The sequence below is a fragment of the Papio anubis genome, chromosome 10, assembly GCF_008728515.1.
Source record: "Papio anubis isolate 15944 chromosome 10, Panubis1.0, whole genome shotgun sequence".
NCBI lineage: Eukaryota > Metazoa > Chordata > Mammalia > Primates > Cercopithecidae > Papio > Papio anubis.
In genome coordinates, this window is record NC_044985.1 from 109479876 (window position 1) to 109498155 (window position 18280).

The following is an 18280-nucleotide window of genomic DNA, read 5'->3' on the forward strand; positions in this document are numbered from 1 at the left end:
TTAGACCTGAAAGAGATCAGAGACTAATCCTTTTTTAAAATCCATTTTTTCTCTTCTCTCTGTGTATAGCACTGAATTGCATTTCCAGAATCACACTTGGATGTGGCCCTTGACCAAATTTAAAATGTTAATAGAAAAGATGAGCATCCATTGCAGCCCAGTCTATGGAAACCACTTAGACGGGCTCTGTGGTGACTTCGACCTCTCCAGGCTGACTAGGGTGGGCTCCCTCAGCTCCACCCTAGGCAACTTAGGCAGCCACATACTGAAGATGGCATAGTGTCCTTCCACTAGTTTCTGCATCAGTATATAAAACTGAGTTACCTCTTCCCCATCTGTGCACATTTATTTCACTTGGAACTACCCTGGACTTTTACAGAAAGGCAAAATAATCTATTATATTGACTTGTTACCTGTGTGAATCTATTTGTTGTACCATTGTCTCAGTCAGTCCAGGCTGCTACAAGATAACATAGACTGGGTGGCTTAAATACCAGAAATCTATTCCTCACTATTCTAGAGGCTGGAAAGTCCAAGATCAAAGCTGCCTGCTGATTCAGCTCCTGGTGAGGGTCCTCTTTCTGTTTATACCCTCAGAAGGTGGAGAGGAAGAGAGAAGAAGCCAGCTCTCTAGTGTTTATTCTAATAAGGGCACTGGTCCTATCATGAAGGCCCCACCCTCATGATCTAGTTTTCTCCCAAATGCCCTATTATCAAATTCCATTGCATTGGGAACTAGGGTCTCAACACATACATTTTGGAGGGACACAAATATTCAGTTCATAGCTACCATTCAACCCCCGCCCTAACAAATATAACTGGCTTGGTCCATAGAAGGCAGTAATATGGTAAAAGAGCTAAATATGTATTGTTTCCATTTTTCTATAAGAAATAACATTATTTTCTGTCATTTTACATTATAAATGATTATAGCAGATAAAAATGTATGAATGAATAAATGATAAATTAGAGTAGAGCTTGTATTCTTCTGGAGAAAAGACTCCATGATGACACCAAGAACTATACAATTATTGTTCTTTCTTATAAAATAAAATAATGTAAATATTTTACTACTTATAATACTTAAATACAGAATGTGAAAGTTAGCTGTTCTGATACTGTCTGGGTTTAAGCATATCATTATTTTCTAAAATATCAAAGAGTGTAATTGCATTAATACAATGCATAACACTTATTTTCCAGTGTAATATTTCTCTCTGTGCAAGGGGCATCCAATAACTTTTTGGCTTCTCTCTCATTTGCCTTCTCTATTCTTCCCTAGGGAAGAAGGAATCATCATTTTTGGTTTGGGACAAAAACCTGGCTCAAATGTCTTCCGTGTCTCACGGAGGGCATGCATTTTGATCTGCTTGTATTTGAAAGTTGATGAACCTAGCAGCAGACATTTGGCCTTGCTAATATATTGTCATCTCATATCTCATGACTTTGAAAACAGGCCAATTGTTAAGGATAAATTAAGGTTTAATACATATTCAATACAGCAATTTTTTTTTCTCTGTTTCAGAAACCTTATTCCTTCTAGGAAAAAAAAAATGGTTGGAAATATGTTTGTGCATATTCTAGATCAGGCAACCAGAAATAGTATGTAATACATTGATATATAGTATTCCCTTGGAAAAAATAAAACTGGGGGAGGAACGTCCCTGGGCCCAAGTGTCCACATGGCAGGGAAAGGCTGAAGCTGAGTGTCCCATCTGTACCCAAAGCAGATTCTCTCCCATTTGCCCTACTTTCCTCCCCCGCCCCACTGTCTTCCTAAGGTCCACTTCATTCAGTGATATTACCAGCTTGACATCTGTTTGAACTCTGTTTCCGGTACTATGCTGGTTTTCCCTCATGGTGGTGTGCATTCTGGGAGTTAATAAACAAACAGTGATTACAGACTTGCTTCATGGGACTTGGTTTTATGAGGATTAAGGATGAACGGTTTTTTGAGGATAAGGATGAACTATTCTCAAGAACGATATCCACACATTAGCCACTGAGTGCCAATAATGTAAATATATCAGTGCTTTCCAAATTTCCACATATTCAGCTCCTCCAGAAGCAGACACTGAGACAGAATTTGGGATGCAAGGTCTTTGTCTGTGATCAGCAAATGTGAAGAGAAGGGTGAAGAAGAGGACTGGGCCAAGGATGAAGCTGAACAGTGATGGAGGCCCCACAAAGTCTTGGCCAACCTGGCAAGAGGCCCTGAAGGGAGCTCTGGAGCTCTGAAAGGTCCTATATTGGGTCCAAATGGTCTGTTTTTTATACCTCTCAGCTCCAGCAATAGCTGTGGAAACAGCCTTGAGCAGTGGATAGCTGGAGACAACATCTGCCCTCACTCTCTGTAGATGGGCTGAAGTCCTCTTGATGGGGACCTGAGTGGCACCACCTTGACTCTACCACACACATTAATCTAAAATTTCAATATCCGACAAGATTCTGTATCAAACTTGATGAGTTGACTCTAACATTCATCTAGATTTAAAAATGTGAGAGAATAGGCAATACAATTTTGAAAATGAACAAATGGAGAGAAATTGGCCTGAGAGGTTTTAAAACACTCTATGAGAGTCCAATAATTAAAATTGTGTCATATTGACACAAAAAATAGACTAGGGGAGGTAAAAATAACAGAATAGAGGTCAGAGAGAGCAAAGTATATTATATCTATATGTGTGTATGTGTGCATACATATATGTATATATATGGAATAAATATAGAATTCATGTGGCATTCAAGTCAGCAGGAAAAAAAGATTATTCGACAAATAGTGGGCATAATTGCTTATTCATTGGAATGAAAAATTCATTTTGGTCTCCTTTTTATTAAAATAAATTCCAGTTACATTGAAGAATAAACATAAAATACCCCTCAAAACCATAATGGCATTTTATAAATAATTTAAGTTATAATAGAATATAATACATTTCATAATGCTATGTAGAGTGGGGAAAGAGTTCTTACATGCAACAAATTTCAGATTCCATATCTATCAAGAAAGTGATAGATTTACTCTACGAAAGTAAAAACTATGTGCAATGAAATACACACAAATCAAATCAAAAGGCAAAAGTTAGTCCAGAAAAAAAATAGCAAAATTTACAACATACCCAAAGTAAAAATGTGTAACACATAAGAGCCCCTAAATAGCCATATGGAAAAGCAAAATAATAGAAACATGCAATTCAGAGTAGACACAAATAGCTAATACACAAAATGTAGTCAAATCAATTATCAGAAAATACAAACTAAACAACACTGGTAGATAGTTCTAGATTATCAGATCCTACACAAATTAACATGATCGATAGGTCATATCTAATATTGGCTACACTATGAGTTAATGTGTATTCTCATGACCATTTCTTTCTTTCTTTTTTTTTTTTTAGAGACAAGGTATCACTCTGTGACCCAGGCTGGAGTGCAGTGACATGATCATGGTTCACTGAAGCCTCAGCCTCTTGGGTTCAAATGATCTTCCTATCTCAGCCTCCCAAGTAATTGGGACCACAGGTGTGGGCCACTATACCTGACTAAATTTTTTGTTTGAAATTTTGGGTAGAGACAGGGTCTCTCTATATTGCCTATGCATGGACCATTTCTACAACCTTTTTATTTTTATTTTTATGTTTTTTTAAGACGGAATCTCACTCTGTTGACTAGGCTGGAGTGCAGTGGCATGATCTCAGCTCATGGCAACCTCCACCTCCTGGAATCAAGCGATTCGATTCTCCTGTCTCAGCCTTCTGAGTAGCTGGGATTACAGGCACCTGCCATGACGCCCGGCTGATTTTTGTATTTTTAGTAGAGATGGGATTTCACGATGTTGGTCAGGCTAATCTCCAACTCCTGACCTCAAGTGAGCCACTGGCCTCAGCCTCCCAAAGTGCTGGGATTGCAGGTGTGAACAACCACGTGCGGCCACTACAACCTTTTTAGAGGACGGTTCAGCAATATTTTTCAAAACTGCCTACACAAAAATCTGCCTGTGGGTATAAAATTGTACAGTATCAATATAAATGTGTGTATTGCCATTATTTTGTATTCATGAACAATTGGAAGCAATAATAATTCTATTAGGAAAATGATTAAACTAGCCCACAATACCGATTGTATATCAGTACTGGGTATGAGTTGAGAAGTGTTTGAGTATGTCACAGTAATAGACAACTCCAAAATCTTAGTGGCTTAAAACAAAAGGTGATTTCTTGCTCACACAGGGTCCTCTCAGGTCAGCTGGGGCTCTGCCTTGTGTTCTCATCCAGGAGCCAGGCAGACAGTGCTGCCACCAATCTGGAGTTTTATACCGTATTCCTAGCAGAAAAGAGGGTGTGGTGCCTTGCAGACAGCTCTTAAAGCTTCCACTTAAAAATGATAACATGTCTCTCCCACTCACATATCATTCACAGGGAAATACCTAACCTCAAGGGCACTGCAAATTAAATCTACTGTGTGTTTCTGAGAAGTACAAGAAATTAAGGAACTACCACTCCGTGGAATAAAAATACATTGTACCTAAAAACAATGAGGCAGACAAATGTGTTCATGTCTTAATTTAAAAGTTCCAATGTAGTTCCACAGTGTATTTAAATTCCATTGATATCTTGAAAACATATATATTTGTATATGTACATAGACATTCATGTAAATGAACTGACAAAGTTTTGAAATTGTAAGACCAACCATTAACAAGAAGATTGTGGCACAACGTCGGTTGGGAGTAATGATGAGATACATTTTTACTTTATATACTGTAATGTGCTTCTCAAAATATAATTGTAGGAATGCATCAATATTGCTTGCTTGATTTGAAAACTAATTTAAGAAAGTCACCAGTTTCTCGGACCTTCTTTTTCCATTTTTTTAGATGGAAAAAGATAATTGTCAAGAGGTGAACTGGAAAAATAAAGTTACTATCTGCATCTTGTAAGTCCCGCAACATATTTGTGTAGATTTACTATTTATATCTTGTATTTCCCAAAAATTATTTGTGTGAATTTACTCTCTATATTGTTTATGTTCCAAGTAATATTTGTGTGGATTGGTGAAGATGCATTCTATAATATTAGCTGTTCCCAAATAAAGGAGTCATTAACTTTTATCAGACCAAAATATATTTTACCAGGACATTTTAGCCCTTGGTCTCTTCCCTGTGGCTCTCCATTTCTTAAAACAAAAGAGTTACTTAGGAAAAAAAATCCTGATCCTTTTTCTCAATAGTCATCACAGTCATCACTTTCTACTTACACACACACACACACACAGAAACACCATCCCTACCACCCCCCAGCAAAACACGCCCCTAACATACACACACAGGGTTGTGGATTGTCCTAAGCTAATTCATATATATGATATCATATATATATTAATATATGTGTGTATCTAACATATCTAGATATCTGTATATCTATTTATGTATGTATATATCTATATATGTGTATATATTTGCATACAGATATCTATATAGATGTGTATATATGTGTATATCTATATAGATGTGTATATGCATATATATCAGACAGACACACATATATTTATATGATATGAATAGATTTATTATAAGAATTGGCTCAGGTCATTATGGAGGCAGACAAGTCCCAAGTTCCCAGATCTGCAGAGTGATTGGCAAGCTGGAGACCCAGGAGGACTGATGATGTCGTTTTAGCCCAAAGATTGGCAGGGTGAGACCCAGGAAGAGCTGATGTTTCCATTCAAGTCTGAAGGCAGGAAGAAAGCAGTGTCTCACCTTGAAGGCAGTCAGGCAGGAGGAGTTCCCTCTCATTCAGGGAAGGGTCAGCCTTTTGGTTGTATTCAGGCCTTCAACTGATTGAATGTGCCCCACCCACCTTAGAGAGGGCAACCTGCTTTACTCAGTCCATTGATTTAAATGTTAAATAAATAATTTTTTAAAACCCTCACAGAGACACCCAGGATAATGCTTGACCAAATATCTGGCTACCTCATGGCCTAGTCAAGTTGACATAAAATTAACCATCACAGAAGCCTGATAGTACAATGAACTTGCTTCTGCAACTGCTAGTTTAGTTAGATGTTAACTTTGTAAAAACTGGATTGTGGAAATGTATAAGCCACCATGCTTATCCTCTCACCATTTTATCATATGTAAGCCTATCAGGATCTATATTTTAATGTCATGATAAATCTGTGCTCAGTTTTACATATCTTGCTGTCTGTGCAATAATTAACCTGATTCTTAAATAAATTGTAAAAAAGCTTCAAGAACATTTTATGAAATTCCCCTTGGTGGCATTAAGCACTAAAGAAGCTAATTGATTCCTTAAATTTTCAGTTTAGCCAGTGTATTCTTACTTACATGTTGCCCAATTAGCTAATCCATGTTTATCAAAATAGATTTGCCCTCTTACTTAGTAAACTTTATTTGAATTTTCTTTTCTTTTTTTTTTTAATTATGCTTTAAGTTCCGGGGTACACGTGCAGAATGTGCAGTTTTGTTACATAGGTATACACGTGCCATGCTGGTTTGCTGCACCCATCAACCAGTCACTTACATTTGGTATTTCTCCTAATGTTATCCCTCCCCTCTTTCCCTATCCCCCGATAGGCCATGGTATGTGATGTTCCCCTCCCTATGTCCATGTGTTCTCATTGTTCAACTCTCATTTATTTGAATTTTCAGAGAATAAATTGTCTTCATGAATTTTTCTTCATAAGCTTTTATCTTGTAAGTCATATTAAGAAACCTTGTTCATTACCTAGTTAACTTTTCATCTTGGATTATAGATGAATAGGAAAACCTCTGGAAATATAATTCTAAGGAAATTGGCGGTGATATATTCCATGCAGAAAAAAAGTTTTGTTGAATGATCACTGCTCAGGAAGACTGTCTGAAATTCTTATCAATGCACTTAGTTAAAAATTATCAAGGCAATAATTGTATGGTACTTAATATTTTCAAGTAGAATTATATTTATTAAGCCTGATTTGTAGTCAATGGACCTCTGAAGCTTGAAGCAAAGTAATATCAGATTCATCAATCAAAGCATTAGAGGGTTAGAGGATTTTGCAAGATTATGTAGCCAGCACTCTTTCCATATTTAGACCTCAATGGTTTCAGGTTGTAAGAATCTATTCCATAATATTTTAAAAGCCCTCAGGATTCCCTAAGAATTTACCAAAAAAAGTATTGTATGGCAGCATGTAGCAATAATAAAATAGGTTTATGATATTTTGAAGCACAAAACTGGGACATTTTGATGATTTGTCTTTCTCCTCATTTCAAAAATTCATGAAATACCTGCTAATAACTACTGCCTTATTTCTAGAAGATCCTTAAAACTTTAATGAGAACCGTTAGAGCATCTACTTAAAATAACCACCGCTCCGACTTAACCCATTTAAATGGTCTTCCAATGAGAGAAGACAGCAAAAAGGAGAAAACCAGAAAAAAAAATCAGAAAAAAATGTCTGATATTTGCAGGCCACCCGAGGACTGAGCACGAATTTGAACAGCCTTTAAAAGCTGCCAGTTCATCGGAGTTAGCAGCACATGGGAACTCAGCCTCCCAAGTGGCAGAAACTCTGCTTCCTCAGCCATCCTCTTAAAAGCCCACTTTCTCCAGGAGATCCCTGAAGGGCTGAGATGAAAGACATGGCATAAACAGGACTGGCCTTCAGATGCCCACAACATGTGGGAGACCTGAGGTGAGAATTAATAGGCACGGGTATCTTTAGCTGTTTTTGTCTCCAAACATCTTGAGATGAGGTCAAATTTAGAAACAATTCTATTTTGAGGAACTAAGCCAGAAAGATTTATCAGTTAGGGTCAGGTTCAATTTCAAAAATATTTTTGTTTGGCCAGTTTCGCTTTCCAGCTTTGCTTTAGGAAAGCATGGGTTTAATGTTTGATAAAACTCATTTATTAATTAAGGCTATTCTGTAGAACTATTTTCCAACTCAAGTTGGAATTAAGATTCAGGCACTTTTGGAGTGTGGTACGTTGATCCCCAGGAAGTTATTGGAAGAATCAATTTTCTGGAGAGGTTGGTCTAAAGGATCTTCTACACACAGGGTAGGGTAGTTAAAAAAAGAAAAGCAAAATTAGATAAAATACGCTAATTATTGAAGGGCAATTCTAAATGAGAGATTTGGAAGAATCATAGAGAATGAATCTTTCCAGCAGCTAAGAATGCTCTGAACTGGGGGAAAAGGGTGAGAGTTCAGAAAAAAATAGCATACAATAAATCACTGATATTCGTCCTTGGTAAAAGGACTTGTGCCTCCCAGTTTCTTCTAGAGCTTACATTCTTGAGTGTGGTGGGGTTGGGGATGAGGGTGGGGGTGTTGGAATTTCTATGGAATTTGGTGAAGTCAAACACAGAAAAGATTTTTATGGTATTTCTATCAAAAACCCTAGAGTCTAACAAGCCTCAAAGAGTCTGTTACATATGACCCACGGCCAGAAGGATCCCATGGAGGTGTAAAGTTAAGGAAAAATTTCAGTAGCATAACAGGAGATGAAAGAGCAAGGAAAGTGTGGGAATATCAGGAAAGTAGGGGTGAGGGTTATGACAACTTCATCATCAGAAGTGGGTAAGGGTCAACAGATCCCAAAAGAGTGCTATGGAACAATAAATACGTACATTACTAGTGTCTTAAATGGTCAATATAAAAGCTAAGAGCAATGATCACAACTATCAGACTTTGGGACCAGGAATGGAGAATGTGGGAGGAAGTGCATGTAAGCTGACTAATCTTTCAGAGTGAGGGGAAAACAAGTGTCATCTTTATTAGAGTGTCAATGAGCATATCACTGACAATTACAGAGGGAACCATCATAAGATCTAAAAACAATCAAGATGAAAAGAGATTCACAGAGCATGGATAAGGAAAGAAAGAAAGAGACCACTGTTATACTTTAGCCTACTTTTTTTTCTGTACAATTTAATGTTATTATGAGCAAGAATTACTATAATAAAGATGCAATGACAGGAACGATAATACCATTCGGGTAGTGGTTAAATTCATGGATGTGAGTATTCCTGGCTTTTAAATCTAGCACTTATTCAGAGGCTTGAGAAACTTTCTTTAACCCATCTCATCTTAGTTTCTTCATGTGTAAAATCAGAGATAAATTGTAGCTTATTCCTAGGATCACTGCAAGGATTTAATCTGTGAGTCTGTTCTCCGAAAGTTAATCTGTGTACAGCATTTAGACATACAGTAAATGCTATGGAAATATTAGGCTTTACTGCCTAGCACTTCTGATCCTTAATAGATTTATATTTGTCTACATAATGGTGATTCCTAAATCCACATAACTGGGGTTTGTGATGGTTAATTTTATGTATTAATTTGAGCGGACCACACGGTGCTCACATTAAACATTGTTTCTAGTGTGTCTGTGAGGGTGTTTCCAGATGAGATCAGCATTTGAATTACTGGTCTTATCAAAATAGAGTGTCCTCCCCAATGTGGGTGGGCATTGTCCAATTCATGGAGTGTCTGAATAGATTGGAATGTGGAAGGGGGACGCACCCTTTTGTTCCTGACTCACTATTTGTGTTGGGACATCTCATTTCATAGCCTCCTGTCTTAGGGCTGGGGTTTACATTACTGATTCCATGACTTTCAGGCCTTCAGACTGACTTACACCACCAGCTTTTCTGGTTCTCCAGCATGCAGATCTCAGATGGGGGACTTCTCAGCCTCCACAATAATGTAAGCCAATTTTTCATAATAAATTATAAATATAAATAAAATAATAAATATCCATATAGGTGTGTAATATGTCTGTGTGTATATATAGATTTAAATGAATGAATATGTGTGTGTGTGTGTGTATATATATATGTGTGTGTGTGTGTGTGTGTGTGTGTGTATATATATATATCTCCCACATGTATCTCCTATTAGTTCTGGTTTTCTGAAGAACCCGGACTAATACAATTATAACAACTTCTTCCAAATGGGTTACTTCCTCTTCATCCCACAGCCTGAATGCCAGGTTGAGATTCCACTGTCTCTCACAGGGTTCACTGCAGTAACTCCCTTCCAGTCCTCTCCCCTCTAACTCCTTCTCTAAACTTCCTCCAAAAGATCTTGCTACCTTGACCAGATTCCTCTTTCTCTATTAAAGTCTTTAATTATTTTCCATTGCCCAAGGAGAGTTTCCACTTCCTGGTAAAGCAGCAAATCTATTTTGCTCTCCTGCCTTCTGAACTTAACATCTTGTGAGCAAGCCATGCTAATTTTTTGTATTTATCCAAAAAATCTATTGAGATAACAATTTCTTTCTATAGCAATTGAGCTTCATCCAACATAGATACTAGGATTTCAGTACATGCTTATTGAATGAATGAATGAATCAATGAGATAATAGGACTACAATAATGCTGTTGTTTGCTTGATTCTAGAAATAGATAGCATTTTTTCTCATCCTGAAAGTCTGAAAAATTACATTTATAGGCTTCTGTGTGATATAAGTGCAATATGAGAAAATAAAAACCAATCTTTTTCCACACATTTGGGGCTCATAGTCTTACCCAGAATTTATCCTAAATACATATTTATTAAATAATACATGAATGGCTAAATGGATGAATGAATTAATGTGTGTTCACTCTGAGCTCAATAATGCCTATTAAACAAAGTTAATTAAACTTAACTGCCAGCTGTGTTTGAATTTTCACTTTTTTAGAATTAAAAACTGCAATCCCTAGTATAGTTAAATGTCTTGGTGTTCCTGAAATAGGTGATATTTAAATGCAAAACGAGAGCCTAAAATCATGTATTCAATGTTTTATCTATTACAGCTCAGTGTATAGAATCTTTTACTCCGTTAAAAACATTCATCTCAAACATTAGTCTCCTTTCCAGCTTTCATATGTTCTTACTATGCTAATGGTACAGAGAATCCCAGCTCACCAGGAGTTGTAAAGGGCCTTAGTCCCATCACCTGTGAGCGTGGATGCTGTGAAGGCAGATCTTTTCAAAGCATAGTCGACCAGGGCCCAGACAGTTTAAAGCAGGTGTGTGATTAATGTGGAGTGGTGAATAGTAATGACTGGGATCCAACAACAGCAGGAAGACAAGGAGAGAAGTGCAGTGGAAAGACCTGGTTGTATGTAAAAGGCTGATAAGAGAAAGCCTCAATAAATTGTTTGCTCTGTAAAATACCAGGTTAACCTGGAGAATTGGGCCAAAGCTTAGTGGATATGAACCAGCTTCTGAGTTTCTTTTATTCCCCCTCACTTTTTCAATATCAAAACTATTACCAAAGACTGGAGGGGCACATCTCCTGCTTTCTGCTTGAGGATGGCGATATTGGGAGCCTCTGAATGGAGTTGGCATGATGAAAACCAGTTTGAACTTTAGAAAAGCAAATGAGTTTATCTCATTTCAATTACAGGGTTTTATGTCTCCTATTTAGTTATAAGAAGGCAGCATAAAAATTTAATTGCCTAGAGGCAGAAAACTGTGATAAACCTTATTCTTATTCCCTATTTTGCTTCTTGGATTTTGACAGCATGAGCTCTGGGTGTAATTTCAAAGTGAACTAAATAACAACACCACTGAAAAGGGAGTGGTTAAGTCAGTCAGTGATACTCAATGGAAGTAACGAAGAAATAAATCTGACCCTGAAATCAAAAAGGAACTTAAAATTTATTTCTTTTTTTCCGACAAGAATAACAGCTCTATTCCTGGATGAGACCATGGGTTAATGCATACTTTAAAGTGACCTAAGGGTTGATTTGGACCTTAACAATTGTGATACAGGAACTCTGAGATAAAACAAATTTCTTCGGGTCTCTCTGAGATTCTTTCATCTGGTCAAGATTTTGACTTAAGTTTTGGCAACCAGCTAGTCTGTACTTTACATTCATTGCAGTAATCACATTTTAAAAGTATGTATTTTTCTTTTGTAATTCTCTATTTACTTTCTCCTCTAGAAGCTGTTCTGCTTCATGAGGAAGGGGTTACATCAGTTCCGTCCACTCTAATCTATCAGCACATAGCATGGTACCTGACATAACTTATGCTTAATTAATGGGTGCTGAGTAAAAGAGTAATGTGCATTTGAAGACTAACTGTTGGACAGAACAAGTCATCAGAGGATAGCATGAGTATTAATAGTTGGCAACTGCAAAAAACAATTTGGTGAAACTCAAGTAAAGACTGGCTAAAATTTTCCCAAAATGAAATAAATTCTTTTATTCATTTTGGGAAAATGTGAGTTGTTGAGTTCCCTTTTACTTAGGAGACATTTTATACTGGATCCTGGTAACAATCAAGGAGCAATGTATTGCTCAGGACATACAAATCCTTTGATGACATAACCTTCCACTGTCCCTGGGCTTCTCCTGACCTTTCAGGCTTTTCTTCCTTCCCAGTCCACTTGCATTTCCCACTCTGTCCTTCCTGATTGTCTCCATTGCTTTTGTCAGTATGCTGCCTCTCCCTGGAATGCTTATCTCCTCTTTGCAAGTAATCTCACCATCTTTCTCTACATTTTAGAGTTAAAACTTTTGAACATCCCTTCTGTGACTTGTGACCTCACTGTTTCTTTCTAACCTATTCTGTTTGGAAACTGTCTCACTGCATTTTATGTATGTATTTTCCTTTTTCCCAAAGACCATGAATCTATTGAAGTCAGAGATAATTTCTTATATCTTACTGAATCCCCACCATGTAAAATAGACCTCATGCTTCTCAGGGTATCAACAAATGATGGTAGAATGAATAAATAAGTGACTATTGGCCTGAGCTATAAAGATTGCCTTACTGTTTATGATGATTAATTTCATGTGTTGAGTGGGCCATGAGGTGCCCAGTTATTTGGTCAAACATTATTCTGAGTGTTCCTGTGAGGGTGTTTTGTGATGTTTAACATTTAAATCAATAGATTGAACAAAGCAGTTTGTCCTTCCCAAACTGGGTGAGTCTTGTTCGATCAGTTGAAGGCCTGAATGAAACAAAGAGGCTGACCCTTCCCTGAATACAAGGAAATTTCTCCTGCCTGACTGCCTTAGAGCTGGGAGATTGTTTTCTTCTTGTCTTTGAACTTGAATGGAAGCATCAGCTCTTCTTGCATCTTAAGCCTTCCAACCTTTGGACTGAAACTACATCATTAGCCCTCCTGGGTCTCCAGTTTGCCAAATACAGAGCTTGGGACTTCTCAGCCTCCATAATCATGTGAGCCAATTCTTTACAATAAGTCCTTCTTGGAGAATGCTGACTAATACACTTCTTGCAAGTCAAAGCAAAGTAACTTGGAACATTTCTCTTTTTGACTTTCTAATGCCTCTGATATTTTCTGTTTGGATATAGCGATCTAGTTGACCGAGATTTTAAGATAACTGTTTGTGACCCATGAGTATTTATTTTCTTTTCCTTCATTTTCCTTTATTTTCATACCTTACCTGTGCCACTTTCTAGCTCTTCCTTATAATAAGTTTGAAATATATATAAATTGAAAACATACAATTGTAGAGAAAGAACATGTTTTTATTACGAATTTTATAAACATTTTCAACGAAAAAAGTTTAATAATATTTTTGCATATTTATATGTAACCTATTGCCCTATCAATTATTTTTCAATGATTCTAACTTACTGCTTTTTATGAGCTTTGGAGATTTGAAAGATTAGTTCTGTACTTTCAGTGGTCAATTATTTTTAAAGGATTTCATAAAACTTTAAGTGCATTTTATCTACTTGAATACAGGTTTACAGCTGTATAAAAAAGTAAATGTTCATTGACAGTCAAAAAAGAAAGACAATATGTTTTATAGACATAATTAAAATATTAAGGCTCATATTTGGGGGAATAAAAGTATAATAAAACTCTAATTATTTAGAATTATGGTTTTCGTAGCACAGAAAGAATGCCTGAGATTATGGATGACATTAATGGTTATGATGATGATGACTGAAAATAAAAACAAAATACAGAGATAGGCTCTGGAAATTAAGTCACACTTAAAACTGCTAATAATACTCGGTATGCTACTGATTAGAAAATTGTCAGAAGTAAAAGAATATTATTGTTTTGGAATTGTGTTTGGACCTTAACATTGTTAGTAAGAGAGAGATATTTCAAAAATATTAAGATCATGTCATTCTATGGCTTAGAAATCACCAGTGATTTCTTGCCTTTGCCACAAAATCCAATTTCCCATTTTAATCCATACATACCTATTTGCTCCGGTCCCTGCCTATGTATTCCTGGTTCATGAAGTTTCAGCCCTCATGACTACATTCTTGCCAAGTTTATTTCTTCTCCAGTGTGTTTGTATTTGCTGTTTGTCATTATTCAACTGCTTTTAAGCAAATCTTATTGGTTTTTATCTTTCAGATCTGAACTCAGAAGTCACCTTCCTGGCCTTCCCTGAGAATGTGATTTGATATGTGGTCCTTCCCTTCTGCTCCAAGCAACACTCTATACATCACTGTATTTATTTTCTTGAAGGCACTTCTCAGAAATATTTTCTTCATTTATTTCTCTGAACTACCATCGTAGAATTCAAATTCCATGGGAGTAAGGGTCCTGTCTGTCTCATTTACTGCCACATTTCCAGCTCCTGGGAAACTGCCTGACAAGAAGCAAGAGGGGAGCTAGAATGATCAAATGGGCTGCATATAAATCATAACGTTATCAAGGCCTTCCAGAAAAATCCTTAGAGTTAGTGTTTGAGAATTTTTGCAGAGTGAATAATCCACTTTGTTTTTCCTTTTTCCCAAATACCACCACCAAATTCCACTCAAGGCATTTTCCCTTTCCCCTCTCTTTCAGTGTTTTAAGTTAGGTATCTCTTTCTTATTTCATAAATTTGCAGATTATGTGAAGGTGAATTATATAGATATTTTATTCAGATCATGGACTCAAGATCTTATCCAGAAAAACCTTCAGCTTATAATAGGCAGTAGCCCATTTATAACAGGATTGAATTAAGTCACTTTAATATCATAGGTGATATTCATCTAAGGATGCTACAATAAACACAATCTAATGTATTCTTACCCATATTTTGTAATATATTTAAATAATTAAGTGGACATTTAATAATTGGGAATGGGCTCATGATAAAAAAAAATCCTTAAAAGTCAGGATTAAATTTAAGAAAATTCAAAGATATATTTCTTCTATAAGGAGACTGAGATAAAAATCACTATTACTGGGAACTAGAAGTTTAATTTTTCACAGAAATTACTTGGTTGTGCTGAGATTTGTGGGTTGTCAAAACAAAGATACTGCCTGTAGACACTTGAGAATAAATGCTTCCTTGAAGTCATTGGATACGCATTTCATAATGTCATTTCTACTTGATTCTTAGAACATCGAAAGATGTAAATCATTCTTCAGAAACTACATGAGGTAGCTGTGGCAAAAATTCAGTTTTGGCTGTGCTTTTGGCAGATTGCTGGGGCAGGTCTCTACCTGGCCTCAGGAAGAAGATTGCTGTCACTCGAAGAGTACTTGAAGTAGCTCCTTGCCCAGATCGCCGTGATCTTCAATGAATTTGTATCATGACTAGATTTTAGGGGTGCTGGAAAAATGCCCTGTCATTATACTCTCTGAATCACCCTTAGTTTATAAGAAAAAGAAACTCTAATTTATTCTAAGGAAAAAAATTCAAATATGTATATAACTCCAGTATTTCTTTCTTCAATAAATTTATTGAATATCCACTAGGTGCTAAAGAAGCTACCTGAAAGATTAATAGGATACAGTTATACAAGCAACTAGCAACTTAGTGAATGGGATAAATAGATCTGCTTGCAATGATGATATACTGCAGTATGAATATTGTAGAGCACCAAACTCAACTTGAGAGAAAACGTGAGATAAATATTTCTGTAGAAGATCAGCTGAGTCTTAAAAAAATTAGGAGGGTTTAGAAGTTCAAGGCAGAGTGGAGAAATACAGAACATTTCATGCAAAGGGGCACACAAGCAAAAGCACGGATCATGGTGTAGTGTTTCAACTGTGAAGTTCAGGCATTGTTGACAGTTCATAAAGTGTCAAGCAGTAGGTGGCAGAAAATGAGTATTTAGAGGCAGATGAAGACAGTGATATGAAAAGCTTTGCTGGGAAGCTTCACTTTTCAAAAATTCACCATGCCTTTTCTGTATGCTTGACACTAAGAAGTTAGAAAGGTACATCTCATGTTCCCCTCCCCTCCCCAATGAAAAGGAGTGTATCCCTCACATGTTGAGCACCAAAGACTTCAGAGAATGGGTCTTTACTTCAGGTGTGGACTGGACAGAGTTTGCTTTGGGGAGGGAGCTGGGAATACCTCGTAGATCATTTCTTGCTTTCTTCATTCACTGCTCAGGTCCCAAGGCAGACCCTAATTTTCCATTCCCTAATGCTACCCTCAAGATGGCCTCACTTTTCTATGGGTCCTTTCGTTACCGTCTCTATCCCTGATCTGACCTGGGATGTTCTCCATCCTGCAGCCCTGGATCTCTACAAAAAGAAGAAAAAAGATAAGGACATACCAATTTACTGTTTCCTTGGTTTCAAGCATCTTTTACCTCGCCAAGAGTGACTGGTTTGGAGAAAAAGAAAGAAAATTTTGCTTAAAGAATCTGTCTTCTGGCTGGCCGCGGTGGCTCACACTTGTAATCCCAGCACTTTGGGAGGCAGAGGCGGACGGATCACGACGTCAGGCGATCGAGACCATCCTGGTTAACACGGTGAAACCCCATCTCTACAAAAAATAGAAAACTCAGCTGGGCATAGTGGTGCGCGCCTGTAGTTCCAGCTACTGGGGAGGCTGAGGCAGGAGAATGCTGTGAACCCAGGAGGTGGAGGTTGCAGTGAGCCGAGATCACGCCACTGCACTCCAGCCTGGGCGACAGAGTGAGACTCCATCTCAAAAAAAAAAAAAAAAAAAAAAAAAAAAAATCTGTCTCCTTCTCCTATGTTGCCCGCTGTTAGAAGCAATATAAAATAGTCCTTCCGTAATTTGGGAACTACTCTGGTTAAGCCATGAAAGAAGTACCTACTTTGCTCTCAAGAGGATTTTGCTGGACGTGAGCGAAAAAGCTTTTAAACCAGTATGAACCATTGAAGGGTTTAAGCAGAAGAATCAAGAAGATTTGTTATCTGGATTGTTTTGACAGGTGTTTGGCAGCACGTGGATGATACATGGAGAAGGACAACCCTGAAGCCAAGGATAGCCAAACGCAGCAATTTTCATCATGGCAGGAAACTCTCCTTTGGGAGAGGGGTGAGCCATCAGAATATCGACGGGATGAGTGTGACTTTAAAAAACACAGTTACCTGACTTATTGTTTTCATTCAACAAACTATGTGAAAATTAACCTTGACAGGCTCTCACTTACTTTTGGTGATGCACTGTATTCGAAGAGAGAAGTAGGAGAGACATGAATAGAAAGATCCTCAGAAAGTTGACATGAGAGTCTGTAGGGCATTCAGATAGGAATATGAAAGAGGCATTTGGATGGGTAGTCCTGAAGCTTAGAAAAGGAAGCTGTGGTTTAGATTTAATTGGTCAATAGTTAATCTCATGAGATCGTGTATCCAGGATGGATGGGGGTACTGGGAGAAAAATGAGAAGGCAAGCTTGATTGGTGACATAAAGCTAAGGAAAAAAAAAAAAAAACACATCAGAGAAGGAAAAGAGGCATCAAGAAAAGTCTTCAGCACTCAACAAGTGTTCTAAAATTACTTGCAGCCCAAAGGAATTTTTGAGATCCATTCTAGACTTCGTATCTAGGTACTGCATTATGACTTGGATTCTCTACTTCAATAACAAGAATGGACTGAATTATTTCCATGGGCAGGGAGTATATACTGTACAGGATATTGATGGGTGTCTTTTTCCTGACTTAGTAATCTAGACAATGGCTTATGCTATGTCCATAATAGTGAAGGTTCAACTATCATATACCATATGTAGTAAATATGTATATATGTTATATATATGTACATATGTGTATATATAGGTACGAGTGTGTGTGTATAAATTTCTTGATTGACCTGTGAATTTGAGATAAATCCTACTTGTGATATTCTCCTAAATATAATCTGGATTCCTTTCCAGTACCTGTAAGGAAACATTTGAGATTTCAAAGTTTTAAACCATAGAATCCAAGTGTATTAAATGTGCTAATAAAAAGATAAAACAACCATATGACACAAGCATGACTATAAGAGTGATGTGCAAAGCTGCATGAACTAACTCACATCCCTTGGCATAATCCTTTCTCCCTTGACTAAAACACATCCCTTTAGGAATGCTTTCTATTATTTTGAGCA

The 18280-nt window shown here is 37.1% G+C and overlaps 1 protein-coding gene across 1 annotated transcript in view; it reads left to right on the forward strand.

The window, feature by feature from the left end:
- Positions 1-15284, forward strand: part of NYAP2 (neuronal tyrosine-phosphorylated phosphoinositide-3-kinase adaptor 2) — a 320701-nt gene extending 305417 nt beyond the window's left edge. Inside the window, exon 8 of the mRNA XM_021924051.2 lies at positions 14348-15284. Within this exon, the coding sequence (XP_021779743.1) occupies positions 14348-14353 (6 nt within the window). The 3' untranslated portion in view covers positions 14354-15284. The remainder of the gene's footprint in view (positions 1-14347) is intronic.
- Positions 15285-18280: the final 2996 nt, after the last annotated feature.